The 22,154-nt window shown below is 37.9% G+C and overlaps 1 protein-coding gene across 2 annotated transcripts; it reads right to left on the reverse strand.

Annotated features, from left to right (window-relative positions):
• Window positions 1-308: 308 nt before the first annotated feature.
• On the reverse strand, window positions 309-21,230 carry LOC133563487 (ETS homologous factor-like). Of its 2 annotated transcripts, none has more exons than XM_061917643.1 (9): window positions 21,062-21,230; window positions 15,836-15,980; window positions 15,489-15,749; window positions 12,012-12,056; window positions 11,881-11,922; window positions 11,730-11,783; window positions 11,586-11,621; window positions 3,561-3,756; window positions 309-809 (listed from the first exon to the last, which is right to left on the reverse strand). In XM_061917643.1, the coding sequence occupies exons 2-9, from the start codon at window positions 15,945-15,947 to the stop codon at window positions 710-712; spliced, it is 846 nt and encodes a 281-aa protein (XP_061773627.1). In that variant the 5' UTR covers window positions 15,948-15,980; window positions 21,062-21,230; the 3' UTR covers window positions 309-709. The 2 variants fall into 2 exon arrangements, with proteins under 2 accessions (XP_061773627.1, XP_061773626.1); XM_061917642.1 differs by having other exon boundaries at window positions 11,881-11,925; window positions 21,062-21,227.
• Between the last annotated feature and the right edge of the window lie 924 nt (window positions 21,231-22,154).

Here is a 22,154-nt window from a genome sequence, read left to right on the forward strand (position 1 = left end):
TCACCTTTGCTCCTGATGGGCCGTGGTTAGTGCCTTGCATGGCAACTCCTGCCATCAGTGTGTGATTGTGTGTGTGAAAGGGTGAATGTGGATTTAGTGTCAGAGCGCTTTGTGTACCTTGAAGGTAGAAAAGTATATATACAAGTATAAGCCGTAATTTACCATGGTGGCAATGGTAAACAATATAAGATTTAATACCAACTGTATTAAATTTTAAATTCCAGTCATTCAGTCATGTATATTCAGCCACAATATTCCAATTAATGGCACGTTTTTGCATACAGCCCCCAAAAAAATGTATCAAGACGTAAAAAAAAGATGTTTTATTTCAACAAACGCTTTCACATACGAGGAACAAAATATGACAATACAGAGATAAATATTACAAGTTAATTGCAAGTTGCTTATTTTTCATAGCTGCATGGTGCTTATTTGATGTTATTCGTGTTTCACTTTGAAACTGTGATCGTCATCCTTCCCATATTCGGCATCCAACCTTTATTCGGGATTATCTGATCTACAGTTATGCTACTCGTGTTTTATTGTTAGGGTACTTTGTGTAAACATAGCTTTCACTGAAGTGTCAACAAAAACGTTAAAGCCAAAGGTTTCAAATAGCCCTCATCTGTCAAGCGAATGTTGCATTACATTGTAATAACAGTATTCATTACTATACAGAAGAACGACGACACATGATACAAGGACAGTCTTATTTCTCTGACTCTCTCCAGCCTCTGGCATTCCTACCAAATTTGTAGACCAATCTGCGTCCGTCTACTCGTTCAAGGATTTCCCTCTTGTAATAATATCTGTCAGAGAAAAAGTATAGACTTATTAATGGAAAAAACATGACAGCAATTGTAACATTACCATTTCATCTCTCGATTGAATTTTAATCAGTTGAGTTATGCATGTACGGTGGTATTTTAGTTAACGCAATAAAAACAGTATTGCCTGTAAATTTATATTTATATTTTTTGGAAAACATAAGACTTTGGTGTGTCAAAACATCTTAATGTTTGGGTATACTATTTTGTAGATTTAATGAAAAATATTACTGGTTTAAAATGGAACTGGACTTTTATAGGAATTTTGCCTATCGATCACAATCAACATGAAAGAAGGACGACAGATGGATTTTTTAAATGTATTCGAAATAGTAAATCAATTCAATCGAAAGTACACTTACAATGGAGCCTACGGGAGCCGTTCAATTCTACCTTTAAAGCCCTAAAAACACATCCTACATACCTCCATTAGGGTTTTATGTACATGATGTAAGTATATATGTAATTTAGTAACAGGTACATTTATAATAACATTTAATATTTACGTATTTTTATCATTTTAGGCATATGCGGCGCATTAATTTTAAAAAGGCATCACAAAGTTAGCTTTTTTTCTTTATCACTGATTTCTGCTCACTGAAGATTTTATGAGAGCCAACAGACAATAAAACATCACTTACTGTAAAAGGTCTGCTGTCATTAAGATGCCGACTGCTGGGACGTTAATATATCCCCATTTAGATGAAAAATGTCTCATAATCCTTGCAAAGGAACGGGGTGGGGGCAGAGGGGAAAAATAACTTTCCGTGTTGTTTTCACCAGTTCCAGGTCTTAAATGGCTGCCAAAGTGTCCCACCCTGTTGGATTATACCCCCAGCCATCTACTTCTCAGGTGAGAGTCATGATTTGTGATCTACAATAAACTTACAGGGAGCAGGGAAGCGAGGAAACAGCGGACCACTTGATGATGTAAACATCGGCCCACAGGAAGTGATCATGTCACCGCTATAACTACTGTGTCTGCAATAGCACTTACGATAACAATATCACTCATACTTGGTCATTATTATTCAAGTCACAAAATGTAAATTGGGAATTGTTGTCATTTTTTGAATGGTTATTTATCAGGTTTTATAGGCGTAATAGAGGAGTTCCCATTGGCTTCACTGTAAGCAGACTTTAATATTTAAAATGCACAAAAAAAAAATCCATTCGTCGTCATGTCTTTCATAATGATTGTGAACGAAAAAGTTCAGTTTTCCCCTTAAGCACTTACATATAATCACAATAGACTCAGCAATGCATTTTTGCAATGTCTCCTGCGGTGGATGTTAAGTATTTATTACTTGTACTTATTAATATCGAATAATGAAGATAGTTACTTGTTTTCTGCAAAACAGCAGTAAAAATGATGGATGAAAAAATTATATAATTGACACTAATTATTGACAAAGACAACCTTTTTGAAAAAATACAAATATTATGTACACTTAGGGCATTGAATCGATTGCAACATGAGTTTTCAGATTATTTTAGAAGACATCTGAGCAGGCTTCATTAGCCTTAGCTAGCACAGCTTTAAACTGAGTAAATACCAACTGTATTAGCTCCTTTTAAATTCCAGTCATTCAGTCATGTATATTCAGCCACAATATTCAGCCACAATATTCCAATTAATGGCATGTTTTTGCATACAGCCTCAAAAAAATTTATCAAGACGTAAAAAAAAGATGTTTTATTTCAACAAACGCTTTCACATACGAGGAACAAAATATGACAATACAGAGATAAATATTACAAGTATATAGCCTTTTAGACAAGAACTGTCCCATCTAGGTCTCTTAGCATGACCAAATGAAGCCTGCTTCCAAGACAATCTCAACAGTCCAGTCGAGATCAGTTCAAATCAACGACCTGAGAATACAATGAATGAATGAGAATATTCATTGATCCATTGTCTTTGAATTGTCTGATGCTCAGTGGATCCGTCAGTAAAATTGTCTAACATAGAACATGTATGTATAATTAAATAGACAGTTCACATATTTAATCTTTTTTGTGATTTAGTTTTTCTGATGTGTTTATCGGTTTACCCTTCATCATGCAAATATTATACTACTTGCCAGTTCACATGTCTCCACAAAAAAAATGTAAAATATTAATGTGATGATTAGAGGTGATAAGAGACCTTCAAGGAAAGACATTGAGAATCTAAGGGAATAGTGGCTTGATTTGCTTTCACTTGTAATTTTGGAAGTTGAAGCTGTAGTGCGGAGTATATTACACCATACTACCATTGGGTAGTACACTGAGGGTTGATCAGTCATGTCAAAATATTGATAGACCAGCTCAACATTCCAAAGCACTGCTATAGTTAGTTAGCATCTACACCTATGATGACTAGCTCAGGGGAAAGTGCATCTGCAAAATATTACTAATAGGTCAAATACAATTTGCAGGAAAAAATGCTTTATTAAAGGGAGCATATTCATTGGGTCGAGCAATTATTTTATTGGAATTTACATTAGTGTATAGATAAGGATTAAGAGCAGTACAACACGAATAAAAATAGAGATTAGTCACTTTTACAACAATGATAAATTGGTATCTATATTTCTGCTGACTCAGCTGTGGAGAATAATAAAACAGTCTTTGGAGTCCCCTTCAACGTAAATTATACAACCACTGAATGTAATAGCTCACTACAACCCAACTCCTTAAAACCCACAATTTCTTATTTTTCTATTTATCATTTTGGCAGTGTTGTCATACCTCATTGCTCTGCTCAGCTTCTCGTACGTCATGCTACTGTTGTTTTTCTTCTTGCCCCATAGCTGTGCCACTTCTTCGGATTTTAGGAAGCGGAATACCCCTTCTTTCCGATCCTCCCACTTGATCAGGCCTGGGTTGCGTTCAGGGTACAGTAGAATGTCTCTGATAAATTCCCATAAGTGTGTCCCCCTTGGATCTGCAGAGCATTGCAAAAAAGTATTGTAGAAGTACATACTGTATGTATATTACTTATTGTAAAAAAATATATCCTAAAAGGACAAAAAGTATTGGGACACGTGTTTGTTACATGAATTAATCAGAAGTAACTGATGCTAGATTTGGCTAACAACCGCTGTTCTGTTTTCTGTCAAATGTGTTTAATGGGGTTGAAGTCAGGTTTCTTGGGTTGTTCCACACAAAATGCATGTACAGTCATTTCTTTCTACATTTCTACAAAATCTTTTCTTAATGTGTTTTGGCCTTAATTAAGTGATTAATTAAGTCTTAATTATGTTTTTTATTGTAATACAATACAGTATTTGTCTTATTTTCCGGCTTGTGAGCACCCTTTGAGAAGAAAAGAACATTTATGTTGGCATGAAGTACCGCCACGCCTCGAAAGACACATTTTAAAATCAAGACGGGTGCATTTCTACACTATATTTTACATCTAGACCTATTGTCAATTACCATCCTCTTTTGGATGTCTTTTTGACACTTTTGTGTCCCATGTACTGTACCACAGAATTATTTGTTTTTTAGTGGATCATCGCCTGCCCCAAGTGGAGGAGTTCAAGTACCTAGGAGTCTTGTTCACGAGTGAGGGAAGAGTGGATCGTGAGATCGACAGGCGGATCGGTGCGGCGTCTTCAGTAATGCGGACGTTGTATCGATCCGTTGTGGTGAAGAAGGAGCTGAGCCGGAAGGCAAAGCTCTCAATTTACCGGTCGATCTACGTTCCCATCCTCACCTATGGTCATGAGCTTTGGGTCATGACCGAAAGGATAAGATCACGGGTACAAGCGGCCCAAATGAGTTTCCAGGTCTCTCCCTTAGAGATAGGGTGAGAAGCTCTGCCATCCGGGAGGAGCTCAACGTAAAGCCGCTGCTCCTCCACATCGAGAGGAGCCAGATGAAGTGGTTCGGGCATCTGGTCAGGATGCCACCCGAACGCCTCCCTAGGGAGGTGTTTAGGGCACGTCCAGCCGGTAGGAGGCCACGGGGAAGACCCAGGACACGTTGGGAAGACTATGTCTCCCGGCTGGCCTGGGAACGCCTCGGGATCCCCCGGGAAGAGCTAGACGAAGTGGCTGGAGATAGGGAAGTCTGGGCTTCCCTGCTTAGGCTGCTGCCCCCGCGACCCAACCTCGGATAAGTGGAAGATGATGGATGGATGGATGGATTTTTCAAACATTAGTGTCATTGAGAATGTCATGTACAATTCTATAACATGAATGCAAAGAACTTAGAAAACGTTTCCCATTTGGCAACTGTAGCCTACAGCCTCAGGTAAAATACTTCTGGTGCCGTGACCTCTGTTTACATCCGTAAATACTCCAGAAGTACAATTGGTTCAGAACTAACAGTCTTTAGTTTGTTATCATCCAAATATGATTAGCAAAGTGGACAGCCGCCAACGATGTGGCTCAGAGAGCGAACGCAGGCGACAGCAAGTGAACTAACTAGATTGTAAGCTAAGTAGCGAGTGGTTTGTTGCTCCAGACGTATACCCGTCCTGCAAGTCAATGCGCCGTTTAGACAAGAGTGAGGCGAGTGTTCAAAGACTTTGTTTTTTTTTCATTAAAAAACACAGGGGTGAGATTGTGACTTAAAAAAATATTGTTTGCTATTATTTTGTTGTGGCAATCAAAAGAAAAAAGGTTGGACTTTTGTTTCTGGGTTGAGAGTGACCACTACTAAACAATAACACAAACGGCTAATATTTAGGCTACTGTATCTTGACCAACTTTTGATAGAACAACCTTTTGATGTACTTCATCTTCAACAACAGTCTCAAAAGACAACGGTGGGACGTAGCGTCGAGCTAGCAAGACCATCCAAAAACAGCAGCTGTCTGGCCAAAGTCGAGATGAATTATTTTGATGGACTACTACCCCGACGTCAATAACACAGCTTTGGCTCGAGGGATGTGAAATGATAATCCAAGACCCCATTGCTAACGACTTGAATGCTGACAACAGAGCTAACTATCCTAGTTGCGACTGTCAAGTTGACAAAGTTTTTGTAGAACACTTACGCCTATGGTTTTAGCACATGGAAGCCCAGTTCTAATTTAGAGGGACTACCCAGAACGAGAGGAAACATTTCCAAGTCGTGGCCGTCTTGTAGTCAGCGCCTCTGTAAATTTTTCTTAGAGGTGGCCGGACCATGGTCACATTTGTCTACTATCAGGTGAGAGCTGGATTAATTGATATGTATTGTATTAGTGATTCCTAAAGCCCCCAAAAAAGTCTGCGGGCTATAGAGCGTTTTCCGGTCGGGCTCCAGTACTCTGGAATGCCCTCCCGGTAACAGTTCGAGATGCTACCTCAGTAGAAGCATTTAAGTCTCACCTTAAAACTCATTTGTACACTCTAGCCTTTAAATAGACCTCCTTTTTAGGCCAGTTGATCTGCCGCTTCTTTTCTTTTTCTCCTCTGTCCCCCCCTCCCTTGTGGAGGGGGTCCGTTCCGATGGCCATGGATGAAGTACTGGCTGTCCAGAGTCGGGACCCAGCATTGACCGCTCGCCTGTGTATCGGCCTATGATGCTGATCCGACTCCGCTTGGGATGGTTTCCTGTGGACGGGACTCTCGCTGCTGTCTTGGATCCGCTTTGAACTGAACTCTCGCGGCTGTGTTGGAGCTCGACATCCATTGCTTTCAATCCTCTAGAGGGTGGGGGGTTGCCCACATTTGAGGTCCTCTCCAAGGTTCTCATAGTCATCATTGTCACTGGCGTCCCACTGGGTGTGAGTTTTCCTTGCCCTTATGTGGGTTCTTCCGAGGATGTCGTAGTCGTAGTGGTTTGTACAGTCCTTTGAGACATTTGTGATTTAGGGCTATATAAATAAACATTGATTGATTGATCGATTGATAATTATAATCTAGAATTTACTTTTAGCAAGTTTGAGACGAAGCTGAAGCAGCCATCGGCTTAGTGTGTCAACAGTAGCAGCATAAGCTGGCATTAGCTCACGGCTATCAATATGCCGCTAAAATAGTATGTCTTCAAATTGAATATCGTTGAGAGTTTTTGAAGTTTTTAGAGAGCATATAATGAGCACAACAGAGGACCCTCGATCCGTTGAATCAATTGTTGGCATTTTTATTTCCGATTTCTAATGAATAAAAAAGCCAAGCTTATGTGTTATTGTCTTATTTAAGGATTGTGAATGAAAAACACCACATCTCTTTCAAACGTTTGCATATTTCAAGTATGACTGATCTGATAACATTGTCAGAGTGCAGAAACATTACTACTGCGATGTCGATCTCCGAAAATAGCCAAAGGTATTCAGAGCACAATATTCAAAATGACTCACTGAATTTGTGGCATTTTCTGATGTTTAACCTGTGTTTTCACATACTTTGCAGATTGTAAACACAATTGGATATAATTTAATGGGTACAATGAAACACAAATAACCCTAAAAAGTCAAGTTGTTTTTGCACTCTACTGGTACTATAAATCTTGGAGTGGTACACTATAACTATAAACCATCATTTCAGCATTTTGTTCTACTGTTGTAGTAAACCGGCCTGTAGAAAACTATCAGAAAAACTTCAGGAAATGCCTCCTAATATAATTTGTTTTATTTTGTGGTCTTGATTTACTTAAAAATATTTTCAATGTTTACTTAATGTAATGTAAGAAAAACCACCAGAGACCAACTTTATCCTCTGTGATGACACTACTTCTCAAACGTTAACAAATATAAGACCTTCACTAAAGTACACGTCGATATTTCACATTTTGACCTGGACCGTATCGGCCTTATTTTTATTCTCTTTTCTTTTTTACAACTACAACATGACTACATCAGCACATAATATAAATACACATATGATAGCAGTATTTCATATTCAAACAACAACAAATTACTCAAGAAATAGTACTGTATTTTCCGGACTATAGAGCACACCCACCACATGTTAGAAGAAACTAATAGTTTCCCTTATATTAGCCGCACTGGACTATAAGACAGATATATACTTTGCCAAATGAGTTATTTATACAGAAATATTTTATAAATGTTTATTTACATACCTTTTATTGTTTCCAAATGGTGTTTGTAACACAGGCAGTAAAACGGCTGATCAAACAAAATAGAAGTCATGGTCCTGGACCCACTAGTTGCGCAAACTATCAGCTAAACAGACTCAATAACTCCACGCTGACGTTTTGGTGAAATGAGTGAACTGAAACAATACAAAAAGAATGTCGTTGTAAGTTAATGATGCTAACAGACACTTGTAAACGTGCTAGCATATTATCTCATGCTAATGACGCTAACTTGATGACATTACGATAGCATGTAGAAATATGCATGAAAACACTCCTACAGACATCACACATGGGACGCTTTAGTAAGTATCAATCAATGTTTTCTTATATAGCCCTGAATCACTAGTGTCTCAAAGGGCTGCACAAACCACAACACAAACCACTACCACATCCTCGGTAGGCCCACATAAGGGCAAAGAAAACTCACACCCAGTGTGACGTCAGTGACAATGATGGCTATGAGAACCTTGGAGAGGACGAAAGCAATGGAGTGAGAGTTGTTTTAGTTATATTGTAAAACTTAAATGGGACGGCGTGGCGCAGTGGCAGAGTGGCCGTGCGCAACCCGAGTGTCCCTGGTTCAATTCCCACCTAGTGCCAACCTCGTCACGTCCGTTGTGTCCTGAGCAAGACACTTCACCCTTGCTCCTGATGGGTGCTGGTAGGCGCCTTGCATGGCAGCTCCCTCCATCAGTGTGTGAATGGGTAAATGTGGAAGTAGTGTCAAAAGCGCTTTGAGTACCTTGAAGGTAGAAAAGCGCTATACAAGTACAACCCATTTATCATTTATTTATTTACTTGTTCAGGTTAGTCTTGTAGTGGCCTGGTGACAGCCGTAGTAACAATGCTTGGAGGATCCTTCGGGCTACCGGTGACTATCCACTGTAGAACACAATCAAGGCTACTACATTGGGTGAAACAAAAAGTTGACTATATGGGTGTTATTTCATGTTTAGCAAGATTTTATAACGTTGAAAAAATACAAATTTTAGAAGGTTGGAAGACGTAAACAGTTTTTTTTATGCTCCAACGATGGAAATACTTTGTTTATTTAGAACAGTGGTTCTCAACCTTTTTTCAGTGATCTACCCCGTGAACATTTTTTTAATTCTAGTACCCACTAATCAGAGCAAAGCATTTCTGGTTAAAAAAAGAGATAAAAAAAGTAAAATACCGCACTATGTCATTAGTTTCTGATTTATTAAATTGTATAACAGTGCAAAATATTGCTCATTTTTAGTGGTCTTTCTTGAACTATTTGGAAAAAAATATATAAAAATAACTAAAAACTTAATTAATAAGTGATTCAATTATAAATAAAGATTTTTACACATAGAAGTAATCATCATCTTAAAGTGCCCTCTTTGGGGATTGTAATAGAGATCCATCTGGATTTATGAACTTAATTCTAGGCATTTCTTCACAAAAAAAGTAATCTTTAACATCAATATTTATGGAAAATGTCCACAAAAATGAACATTGCATTGTTGCATTTCTTTTCACAGTTTATGAACTTACATTCATATTTTGTTGAAGTATTATTCAATAAATATATTTATAAAGGATTTTTGAATTGTTGCAATTTGTAGAGTATTTTTTAAAAATCTCACGTACCCCTTGGCATACCTTCAAGTACCCACAGGGGTACACGTACCCCCATTTGACAACCACTGATTTAGAATATTCATATTTTGTGAATATTTGTTTATTTCGGTCTGGCGAGGGACGACTGGGGGGAAAAACCTGCCCCCAGAAAGTTGGCAGCGCAGAACTGTTTAAATCGTTATGGTAGAGGTTAGAAAAGATAAAGCATTGTTTTCAGGGCTCTGATGCAAAGTTCACCAAAATTTGGCATTCATTTCAGGAACATGTTGATTACTTGAGCCTGGATGCTGCTGCTATTGTTTAAGCCCATTGATCAACTTAAAATTCTCAGTTTACTTGCTAAACATTAAACATTATAAGGCAGGGGTCACCAACGCAGTGCCCGCGGGCACCAGGTAGCCCGTAAGGACCAGATGAGTCGCCCGCTGGCCTGTTCTAAAAAAAGCTCAAATAGCGGCACTTACCAGTGAGCTGCCTCTATTTTTTAAATGTTATTTATTTACTAGCAAGCTGGTCTCGCTTTGCTCGACATTTTTAATTCTAAGAGCGACAAAACTCAAATAGAATTTGAAAATCCAAGAACATATTTTAAAAACTTGGTCTTCACTTGTTTAAATAATTTCATTTATTTTTTTACTTTCCTTCTTAAAACTTTCAGAAAGACAATTTTAGAGAAAAAATACAACCATAAAAAAGATTTTAGGATTTTTAAACACATATACCTTTTTACCTTTTAAATTCCTTCCTCTTCTTTCCTGACAATTTAAATCAATGTTCAAGTATTTTTTTTATTTTTCTTGTAAAGAATAATAAATACATTTTAATTTAATTCTTCATTTTAGCTTCTGTTTTTACGACGAAGAATATTTGTGAAATATTTCTTCAAACGTATGATTAAAATTCAAAAAAAATATTCTGGCAAATGTAGAAAATCTGTAGAATCAAATTTAAATCTTATTTCAAAGTATTTTGAATTCATTTTAAAATGTTTGTCCTGGAAAATCTAGAAGAAATAATGATTAGTCTTTGTTAGAAATATAGCTTGGTCCAATTTCTTATATATTATAACAAAGTGCAGATTGGATTTTAACCTTTTTAAAACATGTCATCAAAATTCTAAAATTAATCTTAATCAGGAAAAATTACTAATGATGTTCCGTAAATTATTTTTAAATTTTTTTTCAAAAAGATTCAAATTAGCTAGTTTTTCTCTTCATTTTTTTCGGTTGAATTTTGACTTTTAAAGAGTCGAAATTGAAGATAAACTATGTTTCAAAATTGTATTTACATTTTTTTTTCGTGTTTTCTCCTGTTTTAAACCGCTCAATTAAGTGTTTTTTTCATCATTTATTCTCTACAAAAAAACCTTCAATAAAAGGAAAAAAAAAGGACGACGGAATGGCAGACAGAAATACCCATTTTTCTATATATATAGATTTATTTATTAAAGGTAAATTGAGCAAATTGGCTACTTCTGGCAATTTATTTAAGTGTGTATCAAACTGGTAGCCCTTCGCATTAATCAGTACCCAAGAAGTAGCTCTTGGTTTCAAAAAGGTTGGTGACCCCTGTTATAAGGTATAGTAGCGGCGCACACTAATTTAATCGTATTCATTCCTTAGTAGGTAAAGCTCGGTTGGTAGAGCGGCCGTGCCAGCAACTTGAGGGTTGCAGGTTCGATTCCCGCGTCCGCCATCCTAGTCACTGCCGTTGTGTCCTTGGGCAAGGCACTTTACCCACCTGCTCCCGGTGCCACCCACACTGGTTTAAATGTAACTTAGATATTGGGTTTCACTATGTAAAGCGCTTTGAGTCACTAGAGAAAAGCGCTATATAAATATAATTCACTTCACTTCAGTAGTTTTTTTTTTTAATTAATTTTTTTGCGGCAGGGTCTCATGTATGTGTGTGTGTATGTTTGTACACATATATGCGTATCCTTGGTTTTATGGTTTCATAACGCTTTACTATATTTGTGTATATGGGTATGTATGCAAACATTATGGTAACCCCAAAAATTGACAAAAAGGGTAAACTAAAAGGTATATACCCCTGATTGATGAAGTGTTAAAGATTTGTGTCCCAAGACTGTGGTCCAAATGGAGGCTTTAAGTTTTTTTTAATTCTACTTACTGTGTTTTTTGGCTCGCTGCGGACGATTGTAAGACACTTGGAACAGAAACAGATAAGATACATCATTGGATTGTTTTTCCCTTTACAAATGTGACATGTAAAAATATTCATATGTCATGTGTATATTTATTTATTTACTCTTACCAGGGCTGGAAAGCGAGGGTGAGACATGAGGGGGGATCAAGGAGTCAAAGACTTCTATACCAAACAGAGTTAAAGGCAAAACTTTCATCATGTATTTTGAATTTTAAAAAAAAAGATAGACTCAAAGATCAGATGTGTACATTTACTGTACCTATTTGCGGATAGCTGACATCTGAAAATGCACAGGAAATGTCTACTGTAAAAAAAAAAAAAAACATTGAATGAAATAATTGTTAGAAAACTACAATGTGTATCCAGACGAGACAATTTGATTTTTCTTACTCTCTGGTTTTAGTTCTAGTTGATTCATTTCCGCATGGTAGTCCCCTGCAAGGTAGTGAGAGAAAGCACAGAATACAAACATCACAGTTTGAGTTTTTCTTTTAAATGGGAACTGCACTTTTTGGGAATTTTGACTATCATTCACAAGCCTTTTGTAAGACTAGAAAAGATGTTTTTCTTTTTTGTTGCATTCTTAATTTTAAATAAATGCGATCAAAAATCCGCTTACAATGGAGCCTACGGAAGTCGTTCTATTCTGCCTATAAATGCCCTTAAAGGATAGCTGCACTTTTTTGGGAATCCTTCATAATTATCGAGAGACAAGAAGACAAAAGGTTTTCTTTTTTTCGCTTTCTAACATGTAAAAAATCGGGTTGTTCTTGGTGGCTAGCAATGCTTCTAATAGGAACAATCAATTCTACCTCCGAATCACTTTAAAAATGTGTTCAAAAACCGTCAACAATACATAATTTACATTCTGTAACCTGTATGATAACCAAACTGTAGCAACATTGTTATTGTAAGAGCAAACACATCGGCATGCCTCAGAATTAGCCGTAAAAGCTAACTACAGAAAGAGATAAGCTCGCTTCAACGACAACACAAAATAGGTTTTAGTTTGTAACACACAACACAACAATAGAACATCAATCTGTACTGACTGAAAAACAGTATCTGTAAAGTATTAGCTCGCAATTCATGTTTTGTTTGTACACAACTAGCCAGACGACGAAAGTACTGTAGTTGCAATAACATGCATGACGTGCTGCATGTATCATGATCGACATATATAGTGGCTTACTCGATGTTCGTTTTGGTCCAGCTGTCGGGGGATGTTTTCTTCCCATTGAATTTGGGTAAGCAATCCATTTATATCGAAATAGCTGGGCTCCAAGTTCCACATTTAGTGTTAAAAGCACTTTCACCTCACTCTCTGCTTCCGTCTGCTCCAACATCCCACCCTTCCTTCGTGCTCGCTTCTATAAGGAATAGCTCATCCTCAGTATTTTCATCATCAAAAATATAAGACTGTAAAATTTTTTTTGTCAAAATATAATTGTCTTTGTTGTTTTTTACCACGTTTGCCATGACTAGAACACATGCACGCGTTTGTTTCTGGAATTAGGAAAACACATTTGTTGCCAGAAGTTGGCTGTGCGCTGCTATGGAAAGAAAAATCAACGCACTAAAGAAGTCAGTCTTGGTGTTGAATACAATTATCAAAATACAGTAAATATTATGGTAACACTTTAGTAAGGGGAACACATACATGTTTGGTAGGGGACACATATTCACAAATAATTAGTTGCTTATTAACATCCAAATTAGTCATATATATGCTCTTAATGAGTCATCATTAAGTACTTATTAATGCCTTATTCTGCATATACAACCAGTAAGCCATTAACTAAGAGTCTTCCCTCAATAACCACATAATTATTGCTTATTAGTAACCCTAACCCTAACCCTTATGTGTAACCCTAGTGTCCAAATAACCCCATACTTAAGTATGCGGAAGGCGGGGTACATCCTGGACAAGTCGCCCCCTCTTCGCAGGGCCAACACAGATAGACAGACAACATTCACACACTAAGGTCATTATAGTGTTGCCAATCAACCTATCCCCAGGTGCATGGTTTTGGAGGTGGGAGGAAGCCTCAGTACCTGTAGGGAACCCACGCAGTCACGGGGAGAACATGCAAACTCCACACAGAAAGATCCCGAGCCCGGGATTGAACTCAGGACTACTTAGGATCTTCATATTGTGAGGCACATGCACTAACCCCTGTTCCACCGTGCTGCCCCAGTGCAGGATTAATAGACTCAAAAACTTTTTTGTCCCACACCCCATCAGACTGTACAACTCTTCTCTGGGGGGTAGGGGGTGTACTAGGATGACAGGGAATGTAAAACTATATCATATATCCCCATTATTTATTATTTACATTTTAGATTATATCTCAATTCTGTACACTGCTGCTGAAATTTAAAATTTTCCTGAGGGAACTCTCCTGAATGTTTTTATACAAACTGTATTATCTGAAAGTTAGTGTTTCTTTTAAAAAGACACATTACACCTTGTGTGCTGTTTAGCGCGTGCCAAGTACTAATTAAATTGATTTCAAATTGATTACAACGGGGGAAGTGATTTGAGATTGATGTGTTTTGAGTTAGGCGCGCCATCCCAGAACCAAGTCATTTGAGGTACGACTGTGAATGCAATAGAGATTAGTTTAGTTTAGTTTATTTAGTTTAGTTTATTAAGGATCCCCATTAGTCTACACCGCAGTGGAGACTATTCTTCCTGGGGTCCAGGCAAAAAACATCACACAACCACAGAACAAACGATTAAAATGCAGTACAACATGATCCAATAATAAATTGTCATAATACAAAAATAGCAACAACAAAGAACCAAAAAATACTAATAGATGTTGTTACTTAATAATTTTCATACCAAAGATAAAAATAGCAATATAAAAATAGATATACTGTATACATTTTTGCAAAAATAAAACAAAGAACCAATGGCCTAAAACACATTAGTGTACCAAAGACAAACAATAAGTGACGAAAAAGTATCATTCATCCATTTTCTGCTGCTTATCCCATAATCAATAAAATATTCAATAGTCAATAAAAACAGTCATGACATTAGGTAAAATCTAAAATAATCTCTTTACGCAATACTTCTCCTTTTAGTTTATTCTTAAAGCCCACTATGCTGGTGATTGATAGCAGATATTGTGGAAGTCTGTTCCAGTAAGTGATTGCCCGATACATTACAGTCTTTTTCAAAACATCACTTTTGGGTTTAAGACGGGTGAGAGCACCTCTTAGGGCTAGCCTGGTACCGTAGTTGTGACTGTCACTGGCAAGCAAGAGCTGAGAATACAGATATGAGGGTTTATGGTATGTATAGATGTTTTTTAAAAATAGAATCAAACTACAAGCCAGTCTTTCATCAACTTTCATCCATGACAATTCATGATGCATGATCTCAATGCCAGTCCTAAATGAGCAATGGAGAGCTAGTCTGGCAGCTCTGTTTTGGGTAAGCTGGATTTTAGAGAGCGAGAGAGAGACATCGAGAACTACAGTTTTTGTTGTGTTGCTTTGAACTGTGACCTTTCATTCAAACCTGTTGTGCACCTTATTGCGTCATTTAATGTGTTTATAATGTCTTTGATAGCAGGCATAGATAAAACGGTTGACAGATAATAAACCGGATGCTCGTGAAGCTAAACATTACGAGGAGATTCATGACTTCATTACTTCATTCAGTTGCCTTTTTGTTGGATTCTTCATTGAACTTAATGTTCATGTTGAGACACACAAAGGTTACCTGAAAAGTATTTATTCCTTGTGTCTACCTTGTGTGTGCTATTGCAGAGTACCACCCCTTTCTGGCTCTGTGACTTTTCTCCTTCTACACATTTCTTCCTTTCACTTTAAGGACAATCAGAGTAGACGTACCGTTCCACTTGAGCTGTGTTATGCCATGGAAAAGAATGGGTCCCAGGCTTCCTGCTGCACGAACAAAGTCCTGGTAGGTCAGTTTGCAGAGCTGGTGGCCATCCATATCAAAATTTTGGAACGGGATATTGGAGGCGTTAATCTGGTTTATGTCCATGACCTGCTGCAGCCACTCCCACACTTGGTATTTACTCCAGAACTGAGGCTGGGAATCATGGGTCCAGAGGCGACCACTTCTGTATCCAGACATCATAACTGGAACTGGAAGATCACATTAAGAAGTTACCAGTTTTTTCTGTCAGGTAGAGGGACAGGATGAGTGTGCAAGTGTGAGTCGTATGTATCACCATTTGGATGATAGCTGGTCAAAGCCCACTGGTTAGAGGTGGTAATCTGAGTGTCCAAAGAGGTGTTAAGTGGAGTAACGCTCATGTTGTTGCTGCAACACTGGTTTACCATGGCATGGGTGCAGCCCGAGAAGAGGAGTATTAGCTGAAAAGAAAAGCAGAATTTTTTTCAGCTACGGAAAATATCAATGCATTTTACAGTAATTCTGATAGGCAAATCGGAACCCAGTGGGCATTTAACATCAATATGGCATCAAAAAGTTCTGACATCAAGATCTTATCAAATATAGATATGAAAATGTAAAACATTGATCCCCGTTTCACAGTAAAAGACTGACAGTAATTTGACCTCAACATTTATTTTTACATGTAGTGGTTTAAAAAATATCAGTATAATACATTTGTTTTTATTTTGTAATCAGGTATAGTTCCAAACATTAGAACTGCCAATAGAAGATTACATATGAAGTAACATTACAGCATCACTAATAAAACAAGTTACAAGTCTCAATAAATTCACAGCAATTACTTTGCTAATAACTGCATGACTTTTACAGTAACAGTTCAATTACTTGGTAGTTGGGATTCTACAATTATTTACAACACAGTTGTAACAAAAAAACTGAAATAGGTTGAGGCTTAACAGTGAACTAGGAAGCAGTTAGAATGATATGCTGCAACTTCACATCCGTGATTTTATGATCATGTCAACTTTTATACATTGAGAACCCAAAAAGTGTTAAAGGGGAACATTATCAGCAGACCTATGTAAGCGTCAATATATACCTTGATGTTGCAGAAAAAAGACAATGTTTTTTTAACCGATTTCCGAACTCTAAAAGGGTGAATTTGGCGATTTAAACGCCTTTCAATTGTTCGCTGTCGTAGCGATGACCTTTCACCCGTGACGTCACGTCGTGAAACGACCCGCCATTTTCTAAAACACATTACACACACCAAGTCAAATCAGCTTTGATTGATTGATTGATACTTTTATTAGTAGATTGCACAGTTCAGTACATATTCCGTACAATTGACCACTAAATGGTAACACCCGAATAAGTTTTTCAACTTGTTTAAGTCGGGGTCCACGTTAATCAATTCTGTTGTTTTCCGTTTTTTCGACTGTTTTCTGGTACGTTGGAGACATCATGCCTTGTCAGTGTGTTGTCGGAGGGTGTAACAACATTAACGGAGACGGATTCAAGTTGCACCACTGGCTAAAAGATGCGAAAGTCCCTATTTTGTTCTGCACACTGTACCGACGACAGCTATGCTACGACAGAGATGGCACAGAGATGGCAAGAATGTGTGGATATCCTGCCACACTCAAAGGAGATGCATTTCCAACGATAAAGTCAACAAAATTACAAAGCTGAGTTTTGTTGATGTTATTGACTTATGTGGAGTGTGCTAATCAGACATATTAGCACACTCCACATGACTGCAAGCTAATCAATGCTAACATGCTATTTAGGCTAGCTGTATGTATATATTGCATCATTATGCCTCATCTGTAGCTATATTTGCATCCAGCCTTTCCTTCCACCCACATTTAATGCCAAACAAACACATACCAATCGTTGGTTAGAAGGTGATTGCCAAATTCGTCTGCGCTTCCTCCCGTGCCGCTGTCTGTCGTGATATCGCTCAAAAGCTTCTGTTTCTTTTTTAATTTCGTTTTCGGTACCTGCCTCCACACTCCAACCATCCATTTCAATACATGCGTAATCTGTTGAATCGCTTGCGCCGCTGATATCCGAGTCTGAATCCGAGCTACTATGCTATACCTTTCTGTATTATCTGCCATGTTTGTTTCTGGTGGCTTCACGCAGTGACGTCACAGGACAATAGACGGGTGGATATAGCGATGGTGTAAATCAGGCACTTTGAAGCCGTTTTTCGGGATATTGCGTGTTGGGTAAAATTTTGAGAAAAACCTCGAAAAATAAAATAAGCCACTGGGAACTGATTTTTATTGTTTTTAACCCTTCAGAAATTGTGATAATGTTCCACTTTAGTAAAGTTAATGTAAATGTTTATAATAAACTCAAGTTTAAAGGTACAGGTGAACCTTGATTCACGAACCCCTACAGTCTTCGCGCAAAATATGTCTATGTCATCATAAATCATGCGTCTCACCTGGATGATAGAAAAACGATGTTGTAATCTGACAACTTGGTACACTTTGAAAGCCAATTCAGACCCGGAATTGTAAAAAACGACAGAAAAAGACGCTTGGTTCCACTTTCCTTTTCTTTGCGAGGGTTATTAGTCATTCTTCATCTAAATGGGAACGTATGAACATCCCAGTAGTCGGCATCTTAACGACAGCAGACCTTGTACAGTAAGTGCTGATTTGTCGGCTCTCATAAAGTCTGCAGTGAGCAGTGAGTAGTAATCAGTGATGAAGTTGAAAAAAAAGGGGGATTTCATATTTCATGATGAGTTTTTAAAATGAATACACCACGTTTGCTTAAAATGAGCCAAATATGAAAATATTAAATGTAATAAGAAATGTGTCTCTTACTAGATTACATATATACCTACATCATGTATATACAACTTTAATGGAGGTGTTGGACGTTTTTTTAAGGGCTTTATAGGCCAAATAGAGTGACTACCATCGGCTCCATTGTAAGCGCACTTATTTACAAGCATTGAAAAAAATACATCCGTCGTCATGTCTTTTGTTATCAACGATAAGCAACATTTTTAAAAAAGGGCTGTTCCCGTTTATAAATAGAGAAAAGCTCAACGAAAGCTGTAATTACCATCCAAACAGAAAAAAACATGGTTGTAATTTGCCCAAAAAAAAAATAAAAATTTTGCACTATACATGACTAAATTATATTCATATTTAGTGATGCATTGCGATTCTGCACTGGTTCTGGAACTTTTGTTTGGTGTCGTTCCAATGAGATTTACAAAGAGGCCTGCCATACATGATATAGTCTGCATATCAGGTAGTCGCACTCGAGAGATGGCTTTCGTTACATCTTCAGAACTGCACAAGTTTACATTGACATGTAGACTTTTTTTATTCCATCGATGGAAATGTTTTTTCCGGATGATAATGCATCTTGCCAAACTGCAAAAAACTGAAAAAACTTTAATTGCAGTCTGATAGTTTATATATCAATGAGGAAATATTAACATTGCAACACATGCCAATACGGCCTTTTTAGTTTACTAAATTACAATTTTAAATTTCCCGGGAGTTTCTTGTTGAAAGTGTCGCGGAATGACGACGTATACGTGTGACGTCACGGACTGTGAGGAAATATTAGCGCTGCGCACACACGCAGCTAAAAGTCGTCTGCTTTAACCGCATGATTATACAGTATTTTGGACTTCTGTGTGGCTGAATCTTTTGCAATTTGTTCATTTAATAATGGAGACTATAAAGAACAATGCTGTTGGTGGAAAGCGGTGGATTCCAGCTGTCTTTAGCACCGAGACCCAGCCGGCGTTTCTTTGTTTGTTGTGAATCAGCATGTTTTTGGATGGGAAAATTGTGATATATATATAACCAAAGACATCCGTGGATTATTCGTCATTCTGCAGCAGCTGTGAGCTTAGCTCCTCGGCTTCTCTCTGAGACACAGTGTGTTCAACGCAGCCATCCGACCTCAAAGTATGTCTTTACAATCTTTACAATCTTTAAAATCTCACTAAAACACTATTAAAACAATAAGCAGATAAGGGATCTTCCAGAATTATCCTAGTAAATGTGTCTAATTACATCTGAAACGCTCACACTGCCGTTGTTTTTTTTTTTTTGTAGTCCGTCGCTATCAATATCCTCAAACACAAATCTTTCATCGTCGCTCCAATTAATGGGGAAGTTGTCGCTTTCTCGGTCAGAATCGCTCGCGCTGCTGGCGTCCATGATTGTAATCAATGGGTGGACGTGAGAAGTCCGACAATCCGTGACGTCACGCGCACTACTTCCGGGAAAGGCAGGGCTTTTTTAAGATCGACCAAAAGTTGCGAACTTTATCGTCGATTTTCTCTACTAAATCCTTTCAGTAAAAATATGCAATATCGCGAAATGATCAAGTATGACACATAGAATGGACCTGCTATCCCCGTTTAAATAAGAAAATCTCATTTCAGTAGGCCTTTAAGTAAAGTAACATTCTGCAAAATAGTCCAGATGACAATCCAATTGAAAATCTGTGGTGGAGAGTGAAGAAAATGATCCATTAAAAGACTTCCACCTTCAAAGCTGAGCAATCGGAGAAAGTTGGAGCAAGATTGATGATGAGTACTGTTCGTCACTTGTGACTGCAGGCTGTTATAAAAGCCAGAGTTGGCGCAACCAAGTACTCGTGTGGTTTTCAAGGTTCTAAACTTGCTTCCTCAGAATTGAGTGATTCCAAATTTTCCACTAAGCTTGTTCTAAAAAATGCAACTCTTTCTTCCTATCACAGTACATGTTCTTGATTTATTTTAGTGTTTCTTTAAGCAAGAAAATACTGTTATCTGCTCTTTCTACAAAATTAAACAACTAAATGATCATCATCCATGTCTGGGGATTTTATAATTTTGCCAAGGTTTTTTTTTTTGGAGAACGATTGTGTTGAACAACATGCATTGAGTGTTTTATAATTCTATACTTAACAAAACCCGCTTTAAGATCTGGGTCACATCTTCATAAAACTCATTCACTTTGACCTGTGTGATTACAAACAGAAAGATCTGGCAAATCAGGTTAAGGCGCTTAAAGATCAGTTTGCTCCAAGAGAATCATACCAAACTGGATGAGCGCTACAGACCATAGCAGTGTGTTTACTGGCTGGGTGCCTACTAGCTTTAAAACCAGTATTGACAAAATGTTGTGTAATTTCTGTCAAGAAAACATGCATATTTGTTTTTTTTGAACAGTTTTCCAGTTGCTTAGATGTGTTGACAGTGTAAAAGTGGAACTCAAAGTGATTTGATTTTGAAATGTAATGCATTATAAAGGGTTGGTAGAATTAGCTATCTATAGTAAAGCAAACACACATTTGGTATTAACACTGTCATGGTAATTCCACGATGCTGATTGTAAATGAACAAAAAACTGAACTAATGGGAAAACAGCAAAACGAGCTGTAATTTTCTTTTCCATTTCGAGTTGTCACACAAAAGTCAAGCTAATGTTTATTTGAGTAATGAATCAAACCTCTCTATTTTTTTCCAATGGTTTCACTAACAATATAAAATTCCATGGTAACTTACCAGAGCAGGTGGACCCGGGCCTGGTGAGGTCTGCAGCTTTACTCACAAGTGCTATCAAAGTTCTCCCAGTGTGTTACACTGAGAAGTGCCTCCCGAATGTGTAAATTGCTAAAACACGACAGGTGCTTCCCCAAAACAATGGGTATTTGTATTCTTCTAACTTCCTTCTGCTTATCCAATGGAGTAACTCCCTTTCTCTATGACAGGGAGATATTTGCATGTTGCTTGCTGACATCTATTACACACACACCCCTGGCACCGTTTATTACTTTGATTTTTTTTTTTTTTTTGTTGGCTTAGCCTTTCAGTGCTGGGATTGAATTTTCTCAGTGTGAGAGGAAATCATACACTTGTTTAGCTTAATGGCTTTATGTCAGTCAAGTGTACGCATCAATATATCAATAATCAATCAATAAAGGGCTCGATAAAGTACTTTCTATTCTATATAACATTGTATACATATATAATCAAAAACGAAACAGAAAGAAAGAATGAAAAAAGCAATTTTTTTTTTTTTTTGGACTGAAAAGGTGTAGGCTGAAGCATCATTTTGTGGCCTACTCATCATATATTAACTTTATTTTTTGTGATTGATTTAAAAAAAAAGTTATGAACAGAATCGGTGACAAAGGACAGCCTTGGCGGAGTCCAACCCTCACTGGAAACGTGTCCGACTTACTCTGTTCATAACTTTTATGGACAGAATTTCTAGGCGCAGCCAAGGCGTTGAGGGGTTCCGGTTTGGTGGCCACGGGATTAGGTCTCTGCTTTTTGCAGATGATGTAGTCCTGATGGCTTCATCTGGCCGGGATCTTCAGCTCTCACTGGATCGGTTCGCAGCCGAGTGTGAAGCGACCGGAATGAGAATCAGCACCTCCAAGTCCGAGTCCATGGTTCTCGCCCGGAAAAGGGTGGAGTGCCATCTCCGGGTTGGGGAGGGGACCCTGCCCCAAGTGGAGGAGTTCAAGTACCTAGGAGTCTTGTTCACGAGTGAGGGAAGAGTGGATGGTGAGATCGACAGGCGGATCGGTGCGGCGTCTTCAGTAATGCGGACGTTGTATCGATCCGTTGTGGTGAAGAAGGAGCTGAGCCG

Source organism: Nerophis ophidion, linkage group LG12 (assembly GCF_033978795.1).
Source record: "Nerophis ophidion isolate RoL-2023_Sa linkage group LG12, RoL_Noph_v1.0, whole genome shotgun sequence".
Taxonomy (NCBI): domain Eukaryota; kingdom Metazoa; phylum Chordata; class Actinopteri; order Syngnathiformes; family Syngnathidae; genus Nerophis; species Nerophis ophidion.

What these genes read in the sequence shown, in the direction of transcription:
- LOC133563487 (XM_061917642.1), bottom strand. Translation starts at nt 15,947, where the DNA reads ATGGTAAACCAGTGTTGCAGCAACAACATGAGCGTTACTCCACTTAAC. An exon ending in ACCCTCGCTTTCCAGCCCTG is followed by an intron (nt 11,622 to 11,729) that starts GTAAGAGTAAAT and finishes TTCTGTTCCAAG; the next exon opens with TGTCTTACAATCGTCCGCAG. An exon ending in GCAGCGAGCCAAAAAACACA is followed by an intron (nt 3,757 to 11,585) that starts GTAAGTAGAATT and finishes AATGCTCTGCAG; the next exon opens with ATCCAAGGGGGACACACTTA.